Below are 18987 nucleotides of genomic sequence, written 5' to 3' on the forward strand. Positions count from 1 at the left end.
AAAAAAAAAAAAAAAAAGTAATACTTTTAAAATGAAAGACCACATCTTTTCCTTGCTGTGGGAAAGATGCTAAAGTTTAGTGCCCCACATCTAAGGAACGGGCAGTACTCACGCCACTTCCAAGTCTTCAGGCAATTCACTTTCTTTTTCCCAGGTCAGTATATCTACTGCATATCGAAACATAATAGCAAAAATGTTGTACGTTCTGGCGATCACATCTTCTGATAGATGCACAAGAGGATCCTGAGGGAGAGCAGAAGACACAACCCATTAGCGCACACTGCCCTCTTCTGCCTTCCAGCTTCAACTCCCAAACACAAGAAGGCTGACAGGGCTGTTTCTTAATGAACTTAATCCTGTATGAGTAACAATATACAAAATTAAACTTCCTAAAATGTTTTCTTTCAGTGATCTCAATTTTAAATCAGCTGAGTCGTTCTACCCAGACACTCAAACGCCCAGTAAGTGTAACTGAACAATCTGGAACGGCGCCCAGGAGTCTCTAACTACTAACATCAAACCACCTTTCCAGCATGCTGTGGGAAGCTGCAAGTGGCAGAACTGAGAAAAGGTCTGGTTGAGCCTAAGCATCTGAGTTCCATCCCTGAGGCCTACACGGTGGACAAAGAGAACCAACTCCTGCAAGGCGCTCTGACTTTCACACATGACTGCCTGGTATGCATGTGTGCAGATGCACATACACAAATGCAAACAAAAGACAAAACATAAAATAACCCTACAAAAGAAGGAAAGGTGATCAGCTATCAAATTTACACTGGAGAACGTAAATCAGAATAAACAGATTAATTAAGTATATATGCTAACTGGGGAAAAGTCTGAGATATACGGTCCGAACTTTTCTTTTTTCTATTTTTCCTGGTTTTTGAGACAGGGTTTCTCTGTGTAGCCTTGGCTGTCCTGGAACTCACTCTGTAGACCAGGCTGGCCTTGAACTTAGAAATCCGCCTGCCTCTACCGCCCAAGTGCTGAGATTAAAGGAATGTGTCACCACTGCCCGCTCAATCTGAACGTTTCATAAATAAACAAATCTAAATCTAAGTCTCTGTGTCATTATTTGGAAGCTGGCGGGTCAGAGACAGTCTGGTGAGATATATATGTATATATATTTACATACACACATATCTTTAAAACAATGAAGTATGACTATTAAAAATATTTATGAATAATAAAAGTTTAGATTTCACATCACTTTTGCATGACAAAACACTATTCTGTTCTTTTTACCCATATTATTTGACTCTTATTCTTTTGTATGCATATGTGTGTGTGGCATATGTATGTAAGTGGGTATGCAAGCACATGTGTACACATGTACGGAGGGCCAGAGCTGATGTCAGGTGTCTTTTTTCTATCACTTTCTACCTTTTTTGAGGCAGGGTCTCTTGCTGAAGCTGAAGGCTAGTCTAGCTAGCCTTGGACATGAGTAAAGCAGAATCTTCCCCTAATTAATTGATTGGTAATAAAGACGACAAGAAGCCAATCGCTGAGGGAGGAGGAGGTGGGCCTTCCGGGTCCTAGAGAGGAAGACGGACACAGGAGGAAGGAACGGTCTTTTTGGATGGTGAGGCCAGAGTGAAAGGAGGTGACATGTAGACAGGGGGCTGCTGGATCTGGTGGCGCCACCAGAAGATTTCTAACAAAGAATAATGGACGAGTTTAGGACAATAGATTCCATGCCCAGCATTGTGTTATCTGTTGATTCTAAACTGAGATTGTCTGGTGTTTTCCATTTGCCGCAACTCAGGTGGGCCGGAGGGAAAGAACATAGCTGGGGTGGAATTCGGCCAGGCTCTGGGACGGGAAGATCGGTCAAGGACTGAGCTCCAGGGGAGAGGTGCAGCAGAGCATGGGCTGGCGAGAGTGTGCCCCAGCTAGCCACGGAAATGTCGGAATGCAGGGCAGTTTGGCAGCAGCTGGCCGCGGGGTCAAAAGAGCGATCTCGGAGCTCGAGAGGCAGAGCTGGTGTTTGTGTGAGAGGGTTGGCTAGGGGGAAACATGTGGTCTTGGTCTCTGGATAAGTATTGGGCAGGGAATAGGCCAAGACCATCAGAGCCTAGCTGGCAATAGCATGGATTGTTTGGTTGTTGTTGTTGTTGTTTTTTAAATAATTACACGCTACACATGAGGATCTAAGTTAGCCCTAGTATCTGAAATAAAAGCTGGGCCTAGAACAGTAGGCAGGGTTCTCTATGGAACAGAATCCCTCATCAGGGAGGAGACAGGATTCCCTGGGGCTCAATGATCAGCTGCTTAGCAGACCCTGTCCCAGAAAGTAAGGTGGAAGCAACAGAAGAAGACAGCCAGCATTAGCTTCCGGCCTCCGGGCACGCGCACGGGTGACAATTCTGGGGCATCTTTACCTCCTCCTCCACGACTTCAGAGCTGCTGAGCTTGTGCTTCTGGCAGTAAGGTCCCTCTTTCCACGCCTCTGTGTCACCACAGTCACAGAAGCCCCCTCCTCCCGATGTGGTCATCTTGAAGAAAAAGAAGATGGTACCTGGTAAGCGCTCACTGGGTTATCCATGATAAATAAGAATGCCAAGTGCTAAGGACAGAAAGCTGCTTAAGTGTTTCTCTGCTTTGGAGGGGAAAAGTATCAAATAAAAGGGGGCTCATCAGTATTTCCTAGTCAGTAAGTGATTTCAAATGAAAAAGAGCTACTTTGCTACAGTGGGGAAAAGTCCAGATATTTCAGAGACTGCCTTTCTTAATGAGACTGCAGAGGTTCCCTGGGACTTCCCTTGGGAGCACTGTTGTCTCTGCTAATGATACCATACCACAGCAGGTTAAGGGAACAGGTTTTTCCCCCTCTTTAACAGCTCCTAAAAATCTGTTCTTTAAAAGAGTTGATAAAAAGCACTCACTGTTGAAACTTTGTTAGCACCTGGAGACTTCATTAATTAGTCACAGTTTCTTAAGCTAAGTAACTAGTTACTAAGGCTGGCAAGACAGACCCTACAGGCTAGTCGGTGGCACACCAGAAATTCTGCTGTTAAAAAAAGTGCCACCCAAACCACCATCACCAACAAAATCAAAAAAGCGTCAGGGACGGGCAAAATCAAGTGTACCAAATTTTAGAATAAATTCTATTCTATTCTGCCCAAAGTAAGCATTTGTGTGCTCTGTATTAGAGCACCATCAACGCCAGACTGCACACTCCACTTATTCTCAGGAGATGCAGATGTGGGCCAAGACACAAACGGGTAGGCAGCCCTGCTCTGGCTGTTCACACATGCTCTGTACGAAACACCAGCCCAAGATGCTGAAGGGACCTGGGGTGCCTCTCCCTGGTCCCTGGTCTATGAGAATAAGACAACTGATTTTATATATGGCCCCTTTTCTTTTCCTATTATCATTGACACCAGGCTAGAGTGAACAAAAATAAACTGGTGGAAAGGCCCTGACCCAGTAGCTCCCTAATTAAGAACAGGACTAGGGCTCCTTCCACCATTTTTTCTTCCCCTGAGAGCAGGGGTTCTTTTTAACAACTGTCCCTTACTGTCTGAGTCCTGCTGCCCCAGCTCCCATTCCTAGTAGAGGAAGAAGGGCAGGGCAGGATCATCTGCCCATAATAAAACTATCCAGAGTCTCAGGTGCTGGAGGTGGCCCTGAATGATCCATCACCACAGGCTTCGATTTATCATTTAAAATATCAGATCAAACTGGTTGACGCTGATGTGGAAGCCTGATTTCTGGGTTATCTTTCTTAACTCTTCGAGTTCTAAGCAGCATAGGCATTTTTTTTTTTTTCCGAGACAGGGTTTCTCTGTGTAGCCCTGGCTGTCCTGGAACTCACTTTGTAGACCAGCCTGGCCTCTAACTCAGAAATTTGCCTGCCTCTGCCTCCCAAGTGCTGGGATTAAAGGCGTGAGCCACCACGTTTGGCTATCGTCCCATCTTTCTATGCTGACCTCTGCTCCCCTTCGGGAGAACCCAGGGCTTTGCCCAGTTCATGCACATCTACTACCCAGCTACATTTCCTAAAAACAAAACTAAAATCCCACAAGGGGAAACTATCTTCTCCCCTTTACTGTTATATATTTAGGCTTTAAAATGAGGTCTGGTTTGGAGGTTCTAGCGAGGGGGTCCGCTCCTGGCATACCCTCAAGACCGGTCGTACATTTGGGGAGGTCTCTGTTCTTAACCGAGCGTGTAGCTTGAGGAGGGAACCCAAACAGAACCGTGAGGGAGAAGGGGAAAGCCACCTGGCCACAGATCAGCTAAACCAAGCTGGGATCAACGGGGTGACAGACATTGCAGCCAGCTTGCCCTCACATCCATTAAAGCTTAAAATGAGACAGAATTAGTATAGAAGTCAATACCGCGTGCGGTTGCCATTTCAATGTTACTGACCCTATATCGATGGTCTCTATGGACACTTCCCAAGAAGCACTGCATGCATAAAACACAGGTGGGGTCAACTGCACAGTCTCTGTGGAGTTAAGAAAAGAAAAGAGAGAGCATGAATAAATCAGAGAGTCAAAAATTAATACATTCTCCTGCAACCTCAGAATCTGCTGGGGGTTGGCCTGGTGCTGCTATGTATGTGAGTGCTAAACACTGGCCCCCAGGATCTGGTTGCAGTCCAGACAAGCACATTCTCATGGACACCAAGTGATGTGTAAAGCTTGCTTGCCAATCTTCTCTGACTGGTTAAATAAAAGTGCCTACAGCCAGTTAATGGGGAGAATAGAGGTAGATGGGGCTTTGGTTACCAGGCTGAGGGTTGCAGGTAGGGACCAGGAAGACAGGGAGAAGGAGGAGAGAGAAGACAGGAGAGTAGGAGGTCTCCATTAGACGGGATACCAGGAGCATGTGGCCAAGAGAAATGCCCAGGATAGACTGATGGAGCAAACAGCAAGTATCTTAGGCAGCGAAGCTGAGAAACAGCCAACCTAGCATAGAGAACCAGTTTAGGAATAAACTATCCAGTAATTGTGCTAAAGCTAATTAAATCAATATGACTTTGACTTGATTCCGGGGGGGGGGGGAGGGGGCTGGCCAGGTCATCGTAAGAACTAAGAAGAGTTATTAAATACCTATAACAACAACAACAAGGATTCTACCAGTGCCAAAATAGCAGATGCCACTCCCCAAAAATCTGTTGGATCTTCGCTCAATGCAATCAGCACAAAGGTTTCGCTTCACACTGGGGCGTGCAAGGAGCCAGTGAGCGCACATGTGACTGGAATGGTCCATTGCTCCACAGGTTCAGGAACACTGACCCCGGAAGCTAAGCAACCCCCTAAGTCAGAGTTAGCAAGTGTTTGTTGGGAGTTGCATCTAAAGTGAAGGCCACAGAGTGCTGATGTTGCTGTTTCCTTTATTCTGAGACAAGGTCTCTCTGTACAGCCCTGGCACTCACTACGTAGACCAGGCTGGCTTTGAACTCACAGAGATCTGACCACTTCTGCCTCCCAAGTGTTGGGATGAAAGGTTTTCATTATTTGGCTCCTTGGTGTTCTTAGATTCATAACTATCTCTTCTGGATTTCCCCGTTTGGATGGGTTTCTCTCAGTCTCACCTCTAGTGCATAAAGGCAATTATGTTTAGTATCCATAATAATCAAGACAGCTATGACAGTTTGCTGGTTTGCTTGTCTATAGTTAAATAAATAAATAAAAATTTCCCAAAGAATGGGGCAGCAAATGTTCCTATGAGACATAGATGCCTCATGTTCTAAGGCAGAGGGAATATTTGAGGCTGCAAACCCAGAATGGCAGGGTTTTCTATACCTAATCTGAAGAACACTTTCAGGAGTAGCTGGTTGACAAGTAAATGCTACTGAACAAGAACTGGAAACATACAACTAGCAGCACTACTAAAGAAACAGTGGGGCTGGAGAGATGGCTCAGCGGGTAAGAGCACTGACTGCTCTTCCAAAGGTCCTGAGTTCAAATCCCAGCAACCACATGGTGGCTCACAACCACCCGTAATGAGATCCGATGCCCTCTTCTGTGTCTGAAGACAGCTACGGTGTACATATTTATAATAAATAAATCTTTGGGCTGGAGCAAATGGGGCCGACTGGAGAGAGCAGAGGTCCTAAATTCAATTCCCAACAACAAGATGAAGGCTCACAACTATCTGCACAGCTAAAGTGTGTAGTCATATACATAAAATAAAAAAGGAACAGAGTGAGCAGCAAAATGTCACCTTTGTACTGTCCCAGCACTCTCAGCAGTAGCCCTGGGAGCTGACAATGTTTGTTGCTCTGCCTGAGGCACTAGACACGTTTCACATCTGCAGCTGGGAAACAGGACTCACAGGGCAGCCCAGTTTGGGATAACAGGGGATGTGAGCTCAGGACAAGTCCATCTTGCTGAGTTACCAACATCTCTTTCCACAGCCCAAGCGTGCTATGTAGTAACCTTTGCACGTACTTTGTGGTAAAAGAGGGCAGTACCACAAGACAACTTGCTTTTCCACTAAGGGTCAAACTGCATGGAGCCTGGCTGCTGATGCAACCTCAGAGCTATGTTACAGCAGGCCATCCTGTGGCGGCTGCAACATTAGCCCACAGCACCGCCCACAGGGGCTGGACACAGCGTGGCCAGCTGTGCTGATGGCCAGCCTTGCAAACTAGCTGTTCCCATCATGCATCTGACACACCTGGAAACCCCATGTAGGGACAGACAGAGTGAACCTGTCTTAGAATGGGCCACCTTAACGCCTTCCTCTCCTCCACCTAGTGTGTCCATAAGACAGGGGTCCCAAACTCCAGCAGCACAGCTCTCAGGAGGCTGGCATGCCCCGCTTCTCTCTGCAGTAAAATTCATCAAGATCTCGTACTTTGGGATTCTTACCCCACAGTTCTTTCTCTGGGGGTGACAACCTAGGCAACCGTATCGAGGTCTTTGCTTTCTCCATCTCAGAAACTCCCCAGCCTTTACTAGGGATGACAGTTCCAAATAGCAGGCCACACTTCTGAGTTTCAGTGGTCACAAGAAATAATCCATTAAATCAAAAGAAGAATACTCAAAAATACTTTTTTATTTATAGGTGTGTGAGCGTGAGTGTGTGTGTGTGTGTGTGTGAGTGAGCAAGCCTATGTACCACAGTGCACATTCAGAGGTCAGAGATGACCTGCAGCTGTCAGTCCTCTCTTTCCATCACGTGGTCTCGAGGATCTGACTTGGGTTAAGGCTTGATGACAAAGACCCACTCCTGCTGAGCCATCACCAGCATATCACATGTTTTCCAATACTTATTTTTAGTATCCAATTATATGTATTTCTGTGTATCTAAATGTGGGTATAGCCTGCATAGGACAGAGGTGAGTTAGCCTCCCTGGAACTGGGGTTACAAGTGGTTTCAAGCAGACCAACATGGATGCTGGGAAGGGAACTTGAGTCCTCAGCAGACAGTGCTCGTAACTGCTGAGCTGCTCTCCAGCCTCCATGATATATTTTTAACAAAAAAGTACACGTCTACACATCTGAATTTAGCTGAAAAAACAAGACACTAGCCCATTTTCCCACATTTTATTAAATATGAGTGAAACAACAACTAACACACTGGCATGTGAGAATAAAAGGCAGGCAAGAATGAACAAGGGCTTTGTAGTCAGAGGCCTGGTGTGATATGACACACATGTTCCCCGCCTGTGCCTTCCTAGTGGCTGGAATAACACGGAGGTGCCTCAGGCCTCAGAAAACAAACTCCTTCTGACCTTCTCCTGCCAAACCTGTTTTCCCTTCTAAGCCAGGTCACCAGAACTGGAAGGACACTCATCCCAGCCTTTCTGTCCTGAAGATAGCCATAAAGAAACTTGAGAGTAGCTAAGTGGACCCTAATGGAGATTCCAGAAGAGTTCCTGCCCCACAGCACCTCGAGGAAATGCTGCAGAGGCTGAGAAGAGGCCATAGACAGACTTTGCTGGGTTTACCCCTCAGCCTAGTGTTAGCACTGGGTCTCACCCTTTCTGTTGTTTGAGCTTCGCGGCCATTCCGTGAAACCCAAAAAGGCTGCAGCACAGAGAGCTTACAGGATGCTGAGCTCCCAAGGGAGGCACAGACACACCCTGCCTTCCATATCCTGCCCTGCACATCATTCTATCTGTATTCTTTGCAACATGATTTATAGTAGCTCAAGAAATACAATTCCATGCGGCAAATTAATCAAACCCAAGGAGAGAGTCCCAGGACTCTTAAGCGATCCTCCTGAACACTAGGGGTTCAGAATTGTTATAATCATTTGAGATAGAGCGGGAGGGGGCAGTCCTGTAGAACTGAAGCTTCAACCTATCTTTAAAACTGACTGCCTACACTCACGGGGGGTGGGGGGGCTGGAGGGTGTGTATGTGTGTGTGTGATGGGGATGGATGATCTCCACATATTTTGGCATCTGTATTATGAGAATATAACAGGAGAAACGGAAACTGAATCAGAGTTTTCCTCTACATTGGATGTAGTTTTAAACTTTACTTATTTATTATTTTAAAGATTTATTTATTTTATTGTATGTGAGTACACTGTCGCTCTCTTTAGACACAGCAGAAGAGGGCATCAGATCCCATTACAGATGGTTGTGAGCCACCATGTGGTTGCTGGGAATTCAACTCAGGACCCCTGGAAGAGCAGTCACTGGTCTTAACTGCGGAGCCATCTCTCCAGCCCAGTTTTAAGCTTAATGATTGTAGGGAAGTAACTCACTGCCCCTTGGGTTCCTGAAGGGCATTACTTCAGAGGACTAAATGTGATTCCACCTGACTGGCTTGTGTTGGTGTATAGAGTAATGTAGCTCTCCTACCATGGTGGCCACTGAGACCAAGTGCGATGAGATGTAGTACAGAGAGGTTGAACACTAGGCAGCCCAAGGGGCAGTAACTAAGGGAAGGGACCCCAAGGTCAGCCAAGGACAGCCCAGGGCTACAGACAACACAAGCACATCGGAGATAAAATAGCTTCCTGTGTGCTCAAGGATGAGTGTGGGGTGGAAACTTCCTGGCCATTCTCATCATCAATGAGACTGGATTTAGAAATCACAGTAGACATGCATCTTTGGATATATCTATGAGGATGCTTCCAGAGAGGTTTAAAGGAAGTGGGAAGACCCATCCTGATCACCCATCACGAGCCTGCGGGCTGGGGTCCTGACTGAACAAAGGGAGAAGCAGGCAGAGCAGCATCCATCTCTCTGCTCCCTGGCTGAGTGCAGTGCGACCAATGCCCCGTCCCACACTCCATGCTGAATGAGTATCTCTATCCCTGCTGCAGCCGCCATCCTCCACTCAGATGGACTCTCTGGGAATTATCCAGGTCTTCAGCACCAGACTGGTAGTGATGAGGTATGAAGCTTCATGGACTGAGCCATGAAGTTTGGGAGTTTAGGGCTCCCAGACACCGTCATGCCAGCCATCCTAGCAAACGCTCTGTTGTAAGGTGTCCTAAGGACAGCAGACGATGTGACATCAGCCCCTCATTAAGGCTCGGGCGGGGCTTGCAGGCTTCCTACACTGCCCTGCAATAGAGAGCACCACACAAAGACCCTTGCTCCAGCAGGCAGAGAACCAGGGGGCTTTAGAGTTCTGGTCAGGACAGATGTTCAGCAGAGATACAAGGAAGGCGAGGCTGTGTCCCTGCACAAGGTAAGAAGGGTGATCACACACAGCTGGGTGGCAAGAGCCACGCAATGGCCGCACACCGCAAAATGATGGACTCATGTTCCTCCTGTCAGAGCAGGGAACTATACAACCTCAAAAGAACCCAGATGGGTTGGTTAGAAGTAGGAAATCACTGGAGCCTGACCCCGGATATCTACTTTCAGTGCTTGGACAGAGATAAAATGAAGCCCTAGGAGAGGGTACAGAAGTACTGGACACCCCAAAGCAATAGGCACACCTGCCACCTGGCCATTGTGCTATTTCCAAATACTATCTCTACTAAAAAAAACCAGTTTCTTGGGAAAATGGTTGATTTCGAGGCAGGCGGGGAGAAATCTGAGATGCCAGGGTGGCATCTTGTGCCAGAAACTGAGGAAGCACTTATGTCAACACGAACTGTATAAAAAGAGCTGATGGTGTGGAAGGGTCCTACTGCGGGAGGCGAGGACAAGGGCGCAAATAAAAACAATCGGCACCACACCGACAGCCACACGTCAGTACATCTCATGTTCAAGTTCTAGAGCTGCACAAATATTAAAAAACAAGGAAGCTCAAACTGTATAGAGAAAAAGACAGCTACAGAACCAAAGTGCTTTCCCACAGGACTCTTGACCACATGGGGGAAGTGACCTCACAGTAGAGACAGCAGCATATCCAGGTGATCAATGGGACCACAGGCCATGGCAGGGTCAGATTCCCCCTCTCTGTGGCAATCTGGCCAAAGGTGCAAAGATCATGTACTCGATGAACCCAACTGGAAGGACATTCTCAAAAGAACTAGTTTGTAGTCTTCAAAAGTGTCAAGATTATGGGAAAATAAATCAAATAAAGCCAGGGGATCATACTCAAGACTTTAGACTTGTACAGCATACAAATGTGTGACTGGCCTTGTATCTTTTGGGTATAATGGACACTGAGAGACCCATTGAAACACAGCTTCCATATTCACAAATCACAAGGTTGAACCAGACCTGCTCTCTACGCATCAGCAGTCCACACAAAGAGATCTTTATAACACTAAAGAATTCAATCTAATAGTGCTTCACTGGTTGGTACAATTAGAATTGATATTCTGACCACGCTAGTAAGGGGAAACTAACATGGGAACCCAGACACCTTAATTAGCTTAATTTGAATTTTACAAGAAAATGCTTTTTAAAAGTTAAACAGGGCCTCTATCAACAGTATGTCTGCACAGTGGAGTAGTATCTAGCCATATATAAGAACTGAATGGAAAGATGCTAAGTTTCTGTCAAACAGAAACTTTACATCTGCATACATATATCTTTTCTTTCTTTTGAGACAAGATCTGTGTAGCCCTGGCTATCCTGGAACCTACTATGTAGACCAGGCTGGCTTCAATGTCAGAGCTATGCCGGTCTCTGACTCGGAATGCGGATATCAGAGGCGTGTACCACCACATCCGGCTTCTATGTTTATTTTCATTACAGTTGTCCATTTTGTGTGCATGGACACATGTGTATAGGCTTTTGGGTGCCATGGAGTATGTGTGGAGGTCTCTCCTTCTACCAGTGGTCTCTGGCATCAAATCATCAAATCTGGTCCTGAGGCTCTACCCACTAAGCTCCCTCACCAGCCCATTTTGTGTGTATGTGTGCATACTTATGGTTAAGATAGTCTGTACGTGTACATGCACACATGATACCTACCATGCATAGAGAATTTCTGGACAGACAAAAGTGTTAACGGTGATAATCACAATGGAAAGTCAGACAGGTCAGGGCATGTTACTCTCCGCCTGCTCTCTCAGATTCAATTTCACCAATCTTTTAAGGCCATCTTGTATCAGTAAGCCCATGCAGTCAACATATCCTACTTTCTACCACTCCCAATTAAGAAGAAACTCTTTGGATACATAGCTGGTTCTCCATATAGGTCGCAGCAAATACAGAAAGCTGTGGTCACCTCACCGTGCCAGAAAGGACAGAACCACCCAAAGGTAATCAAGGGATAGGAAAGCAACAAAGGCGCTAGGTGACGAGGCTCCACAGCCAGTTCTAGAACAATGGCCACCTCAGAAAGGATCACTGTGAACGCCATGCATCGGGAAGGGTCACGAAGGAACTGCAGCTAGCACGGAGACGGTTGGGTTTCTCCCGTGCTGATGACAGGCTGTTTGTTGAACTGGGGAATCATTTCGTGAATATTTGTTTCCCAATTAGTTTATTAAACTGTGGACTTTGAAATGCATAGGTTTTATAATCTAGAAATAAAAGTTTGCGGTTGTACAGGAGAACTGTAGTCTTTTACCTGCAGGAGTATGTAGGTTCCCCCACTTTAAACACTCGGCCACAGAGGTGAGAAGGCTTGTTTGCCTGCTCGAGCTTTGGAAAGCCCAGCGCAGGGTCTTCGGCGCAGATGTACCACTCCATGGGTCCCAGCAGGATGTGCTGTGCCAGCGTGTCTTCCTTCTGAGGGAAGGGGTTAGGGCCCCGGCAGTAGATTTTGGGCACACAGTGGGCCAAATGCTGGTACACTTCTCTGCTGAGGTCAGTTGCTTGCAGCCATCTCTTCAGAAAAAGAAAACAAGGTTTTAAATTAAGTCAACTAACTGTTGGCTTCAGTAAGTATACAAAACGTCATTTTGGGTTAAAAAAAAAAAAAAACTTACTACTACTACTATTACTAAAAATCATAGTTTGCTTATGCTGTTGTACATTAAAATTTAATCTGAGGCTGGGCGTGGTGGCGCATGCCTTTAATCTCAGCACTCGGGAGGCAGAGGCAGGCGGATTTCTGAGTTCGAGGCCAGCCTGGTCTACAAAGTGAGTGCCAGGACAGCCAGGGCTATACAGAGAAACCCTGTCTCAAAAAACCAAAAAAACAAAACAAAAAAAAAAATTTAATCTGGGCCAGCAAGATGGTTGAACGGGTGCTTGCCGGATGACTTATTTCAATCCCAGGACCCTCATAAAGGTAGAAGGAGAAAACAGACTTCACTTGGTTGTCCCTCTGCCTTAACATATGTGCTCCCTACATCACACCACCCCACACACCCACTCACACTCACCTTATTCAAACCCCAGCTGCTATGTTCATTTGAAGTCTAATGCTCTGCTCAAATTGTGACAGGGATTTGTTGTCAGGGGTAGATGAATAGGGGTGTGTGTGTGTGTATGTGTGTGTGTGGCACTCGCATACACATGTATATGGTCTCACCAGAACCTGGCCTATGGACTATGACTTCTTTCTCTGACCAACTTCTCCTTATAAATCCTTTCCTCTTGGCTCTCCCCACTAGATACAAATTGAAAACAACAAAACAAAACAAACACCTCCCTTTTCTGTGTCTCAACTTTTGCTTCCAGCTCTTATATAACTGGGTACCTCACAGGTACCAAGTCAAAATGCCCGAAACTGAGCTTGCGATCTTCCCACTGCCGTCCAAGTCTGTGAAGATCCCTCTTCTGCTTCGCTTAGCATCTAAGGCTCTGTTCCGCCATCAGTCAGGCATCCTCTCATCTACTACAAAATCCCTTACCCATCCTCTCCAAGTGCACTTGCTTGGCCTCCTGCAAGGTGTATTCTAGGTCCATTTCCCAACTCCCTTCCCCGATTGCCAGGTTTAAAACCCTGAGCACCAGTGAATGACTGCAAATAGGTCTACAATCCCATTGTACTTATACACAGAAAGAAAGTGTGTGTGTGGGTGGGGTGGGGGTGGGCTTAGGCCTGCAGCGGGTCAGGTAAGCCTCTAAGTCTAAACCCACTCCTTTCCCTGCCTCCTGCCCTGCATGCCTGCCCTCTGCCCATGTGTTCATTGTTCTCGTAAATGTCTTTGTGTCTGTCATGTTGCCTCTAAGCAAGAAAAAGATTATGAACCTCAAAACGTGAGATTAAATGAGCCACTCTATTAAAACACAGTTACCTGAACTGCTAACACAACTCTCAGACCCAGCATTTACTTAGGTTGCAATCTTGCTAAAAAGACTATTTGCTGGGCAGTGGTGGCACATAACTTTAGTCCAAGAACTTGAGAAGCAGAGGCAGGTGGATCTGATTTTGAGGCCAGCCTGATCTACAGAGTGAGTTGCAGGACAGCCAGGGCTACACAGGGAACCCTGTCTTAAAAAGCCAAAAAGCAGAGAAACCCTGTCTCAAAAAAAAAAAAAAAAAGCCAAAAAAGAGGGCTGGAGAGATGGCTCAGTGGTTAAGAGCACTGACTGCTCTTCCAGAGGTCCTGAGTTCAATTTGCAGCAACCACATGGTGGCTCACAGCCATCTGTAATGGGATCCAATGCCCTCTTCTGGTGTGTCTGAGGACAGTGACAGTGTACTCATATATATATAAAATAAATAAATCTTGAAAAAAAGAAAGGCCAAAAAGAAAAAAGATTCCTAGTCAAGTCAGGCATGGTTGACGTGTGCCTGTAACCCCAGAACACCAGGGGTAGAAGCAGGAAGACCAAGAATTCAAGGGACTATGATGAAAGCTAGCACCAGAGGAAGTCTGTGTACAGAGCTGGAAGTTGGCTTAGAGGTTAAAGCACTTGTTGCTCTTGCAGAGAATCCAGGCTCAGTTCCCAGGACCCATGTGGTAGCTCATAAGCCATCAGTAACTTCAGTTCCAAGAGATATGATGCCCTCCCTCTTCTAAACAAGGGCACCAGACATGCACAGGGTACACAGGCATGTAGATAAAGTGCCCATACGCACACAAGAAGAAGAAATTGAGAAGTGGATGTAAGGCCTTCACGTAACTATTATCTACAGAAACGTCAACCCTGCTCACCATAACATTTTAAATATTCACGAGGTAGGCCAGGGATTAGGGTGCATGGCTTTAATCCCAGCACCCAGGTGGATCTCTGAGAGTTCGAGGTCAGCCCGCCCTACAAAGGGAGTTCCAGGAAAACCAGGTCTAGTACACAGAGCAACCCTATCTTGAAAAACAAAACAAACAAACAAACAAAAATTTCATGAGTGGCATATATTAGCTTTTTAGTCAATCTCATGTTCCAGAGAACTTTTGCTAAAAATCTAACATTCATAAGGAATGGTACTGAGAGAATGAGTTTCTACTGCTTATATAAAAGTGAATTTTCCAAACGCTGCTTTCATGTTTACGGTATGTAAGATGGAAGAGACTACAAATTATTTTTAAAATGGTTGTATTTCTTAGGAGGCAATCCCAAGAGCTTAGGATTCTCCCTTTTTAAAGAGTAACTCTAAATCAAGATGTTGTATTTGCAGGAACACACACACACGTGAGGAAGCACGTGCACACACACACACACGGACACACTCACACACACACTCTCACTCTCACTGTAAGCTCCACACTTAAAGGACAGCGCAGTCTTACTCACTGACGGGTTTGTTTGTTTTCTTGACATTGGGTCTGTCTGCACAGCCCTGGCGGTCCTGGAACAACTATGTAAGACCAGACTGGCCTTGAACTCTCAGACATTCTCTCACTCTGCCTCCCAAGTGCTGGGATAAAAGGCATGCGCCACCACGTCTGACTCACTGAGTTCTAAATGGCACCTTTATCGTCGTATCTGATGGGAAACGTCTAATTGCTTACCCGTTGTCAGATAAGCAAAGATAAGAATAAGGATTATCAAATTAGCCTATGCACTTTTTTTTTTTTTATGAATGAAAAAGTAAAAAGTCTGAATACAATTTAAATGACAACACTAGGAAAAGTTTTACTTAAAAGCATTTTTCCTGTGGAAGAACAAAGCATGATGGCATCCATCCATACAAACAAACATACTCACTTAAAAAATAAATGCAGTGGCTGGAGAGATAGGTCAGAGGTTAAATGCATGTGCTGTTCTGGCACAGGGACATGATTTGGCTCCTAGCACCCAGCTATAACTCCAGCTCTAAGTGATCCAACACTCTTCTGCATGCTGCGGGTACCTGCCCTCATGGGAGTACACCCATGCACACAGACAGACACCCAGTAGGACAGACAGACACCCAGTCAGACAGACACACCTTTTAAAATAAAAACTAGAGGGGGATAACAGGGTCTCACTTTATAGCCTTGGCTAGCCTGGAACTCCTTATGTAGATTAGGAACTCACAGAGATCCTCCTGCCTCCACTACCTGAGTGCTGTGATTAAAGGCATGTGGTACCAAGCCTTGTCAGAAATAAGTCTTGAAAAAATAGATTTTCAAAAAAGAAAAGAACTGGGGCTATAGCTCAGGGTTAGAGCCCTTGCTGGGAGTGAGCAAGGCCCTGCATCCAAGCCCCAGTATGATAAGACAGAAAGCACAAGAGAGAATGAGAACATGAGTTTCTAAAAAAGGTTAAATTTAAAATGATGAAATGGGTAGGGGATGGGGGCACAGCCTGTAATGGTGAAATGGGTAGGGGATGGGGGCACAGCCTGTAATGGTGAAATGGGTAATGGGGGCACAGCCTGTAATGGTGAAATGGGTAGGGGATGGGGCACAGCCTGTAATGGTGAAATGGGTAGGGGATGGGGGCACAGCCTGTAATCCCTGCACTTTGGATGTGGAGGCAGGACTATCAGTTCAAAGTCAGCCTCAGCTCCTTAGGAAGTGGAGGTCAGTCTGTGCCACTTAAGATCCTATTTAAAAGAGTGAAGAACAGAGTTTAGTTTTCCTTATTTGATGCTGGAGCTCTCCTGAAGCTTTCCTCCTACAGCACTGTAATCAAGAACAAATGGTTCCTAGAAGAAATTGTGTTGTACTACTAATTGTGGCTTCCACAGCACGTGTATCAAGTCTGCTCCGAAAGGTCACAAAAGAAGCTTGGACTGGAGAAGGGACTGTGGCACAGAGACAGTCTCACGGGGCAGCTCACAGCCACCTGTAACTCTAGATCCAGGGGATCTGGTGACTTCTTTTGGCATCTTAAGGGCACCAGCACACATGGACATATACACACAGACATATACATACATATACATAACTAAAAATTAAAAATAAATCTTAGAGGAAAGACAAAAGTTTAGGCTATTATCCTTACACAAAACATGCCATTAGTAAGACAAGTATCTAATTTTAAATATCATTTTATTATATGCTATTATTTCAAAATCCAGCTAAAAAGGCTGACATATGTTCTCCATCTGTAGAAAGTAAACAACTGGGGCTGGCGTAGTTCAGTACTACAGAACATAACGCTGTGGGTACAGCACCCAGTACTGCCCAAATAATTAAACAAATACAAAAGTTTACTACAGCTGTGGGAAAATTAAAAACCATGTAACATATTTGAACTCTATTACAGACACCATAATCTGATTAAACTTAGCATCACTATATAAAGCAAGAAAATTTTAGGATGTCTCTGATAGTGATTGCTCATATACTTCTCAAAATAATAAACCATCAGTTTTCTGTATCAGTTCTCCCCTGCCCCCTATATCTGAGTGGTCTGTGAGATGTCACTGGGATTTCTAACTTGGCTGTGCTTTCATTTGTCCTTATTTCGGAAACAGGGACTAGGGTAACAGACATTTACCACCCTGGAAGTCCCCATCAAGGAAAGAAACCGCCATCTCATTCTACCAGAGCAAATATGCTAGGACGACATTCCCAGCCTTCCTTTTATTAAAGGTTAAAGTCTTGGGATTGAGAGCAGTTATAAAAATATAAACACAAAAACAAAGGAGTCCCCAGAGGCTGGCCTCCTTCATTACTATTCCTAAGTGTTCTACAGCCAATTAACTCACATCCTTCAAGCACATCTGGCTAGCCTTCAAGCAAGGCTATATGCAACGTGCAAGTTAGCTAGCTATAGAACAGCAAACCCTACTGGCCAAATGGAGTATACAGCTGGAGGAAAGCTACATTGATAGGTAGAAATATTTGGAAATAGGCCCTAAGCTCATGACAAGTAAGAAAGGTAAAGCCAATCACAAGACAGCACTTCTCACCGACCATAATGGCAACAATCGACAGCAGACAAGAGCTGGCCAGGATGCAGAAAACCACGAACCCTCCTGCCCTGCTGACTGAATATAAAATGCGGCAGCCACTTTGGAAGATGGGCTGGCAGTTCCTCAAAAGAGTTATTATTAACATATGACCCAGCAGCTCCCCTCCCAGGGACATGGCCAAGAGAAATCAAAGCGTGTGCACACACACCTCTACACAAATATTCACAGTAGCACGTTCCAGATATCCAAAAGAGCAAGCCCAAATCTCTCTCCACTCGTGAACAGATAAGATGTGCTATATCCGTTTGTACAAGGGGCTACTGCTTGGCGATAAAAAGGAGTGAAAGGTCGATGCCTCCTACAACACTGATGAACTCTGGGAACAGAAGGGAGGCGATCACAAAACGCACTGCGTGGCCCCACTGATATGATGGTCAGAGTAAGTGAATCTATGGAGATGGAAAGCAGCAGATTAGCAGTTGTTCACAGCTTAGAGATCTGAGGAGAGATGAAAATGAGCATCCAACTCTAGGACCGCTCCCCAACCCCTGAACCACACACTGTGCGCTGTTCCTCACTAAGACCGTTCACAAAGGGAAGCTAGAAAGAAGCAACACACACACAATGCTACACAAACCGTCTATAAGAAAGAAGTGCAGGCAAGAGCCCACTGGCTAAAGGAGCTGGCCTGGCAAGCCCGGTAACCTGTGTTTAATCCCCAGAGTCCACAGAAAAGATGGAAGGAAAGAATAGACTCCTTGGCAAGAGAGCCTGACATGCGGGTAGCTCCACGTCCTTCATCCCTCACACACCCACAGATAGACAGAACATCTGGAAGTCTCTCATTGGCTCTGTGTGTGTGTGTGTGTGTGTGTGTGTGTGCGTGTGCGCGCACGCCTGAGGAGGAAGAGGGAGCATCAGGTTCTTCCCCAATTGCTTGATGCCGTATTTTAAACAAGTTGCTCACAGAATCTAGGGTTCCTTGATTCCGCCAGACTAGCTTGCTAGCAAGTCCCAGGAATCCTCCAGTCTCCTGCTCTCCTGGGATCACAGCCATACACTGCTGTGCCTGAATGAGCCATCTACCCAGCTCCAAATTTCTTTTCTTTTCAACCCCCTCTCTCTGTGACAAGGGTCCCCTATACAGCACAGGCTGGACTGAAATTTCCAAGTGACCCCGCTGCCTCAGGCCCTAGAGTGCTCACCATCCAAACACAGCTTAGATTTCTTTTTATGCTTGGGAGAAAACAATACATGTAGTTCTTACATGATAATCACCAGTAAGAACATACGGGAATAATCAATTGTACTTGAATCATTCTACCAAGGAGAAGACTGACAGAAGCTGGCTTTACTGGTCCCCTCTAAAATTACAACAGTAAGCCGGGCATGGTGGCGCACGCCTTTAATCCCAGCACTCGGGAGGCAGAGGCAGGCGGATTTCTGAGTTCGAGGCCAGCCTGGTCTACAAAGTGAGT

At 45.8% G+C, this 18987-nt stretch overlaps 1 protein-coding gene across 3 annotated transcripts in view; it reads right to left on the reverse strand.

Annotated features, from left to right (window-relative positions):
• The window catches only part of Ubr2 (ubiquitin protein ligase E3 component n-recognin 2), an 83107-nt gene that overhangs the window by 61020 nt on the left and 3100 nt on the right, over positions 1–18987 (reverse strand). For all 3 annotated transcript variants that reach the window (XM_021185716.2, XM_021185715.2, XM_029471655.1), the window contains exons 2-5: positions 11897–12156; positions 4375–4453; positions 2382–2495; positions 113–243 (exon numbers count right to left, since the gene is read on the reverse strand). In XM_021185716.2, coding sequence (XP_021041375.1) covers positions 113–243; positions 2382–2495; positions 4375–4453; positions 11897–12156 — 584 coding nt within the window. The remainder of the gene's footprint in view (positions 1–112; positions 244–2381; positions 2496–4374; positions 4454–11896; positions 12157–18987) is intronic.

This window comes from Mus caroli, chromosome 17, assembly GCF_900094665.2.
Source record: "Mus caroli chromosome 17, CAROLI_EIJ_v1.1, whole genome shotgun sequence".
NCBI classification, from domain to species: domain Eukaryota; kingdom Metazoa; phylum Chordata; class Mammalia; order Rodentia; family Muridae; genus Mus; species Mus caroli.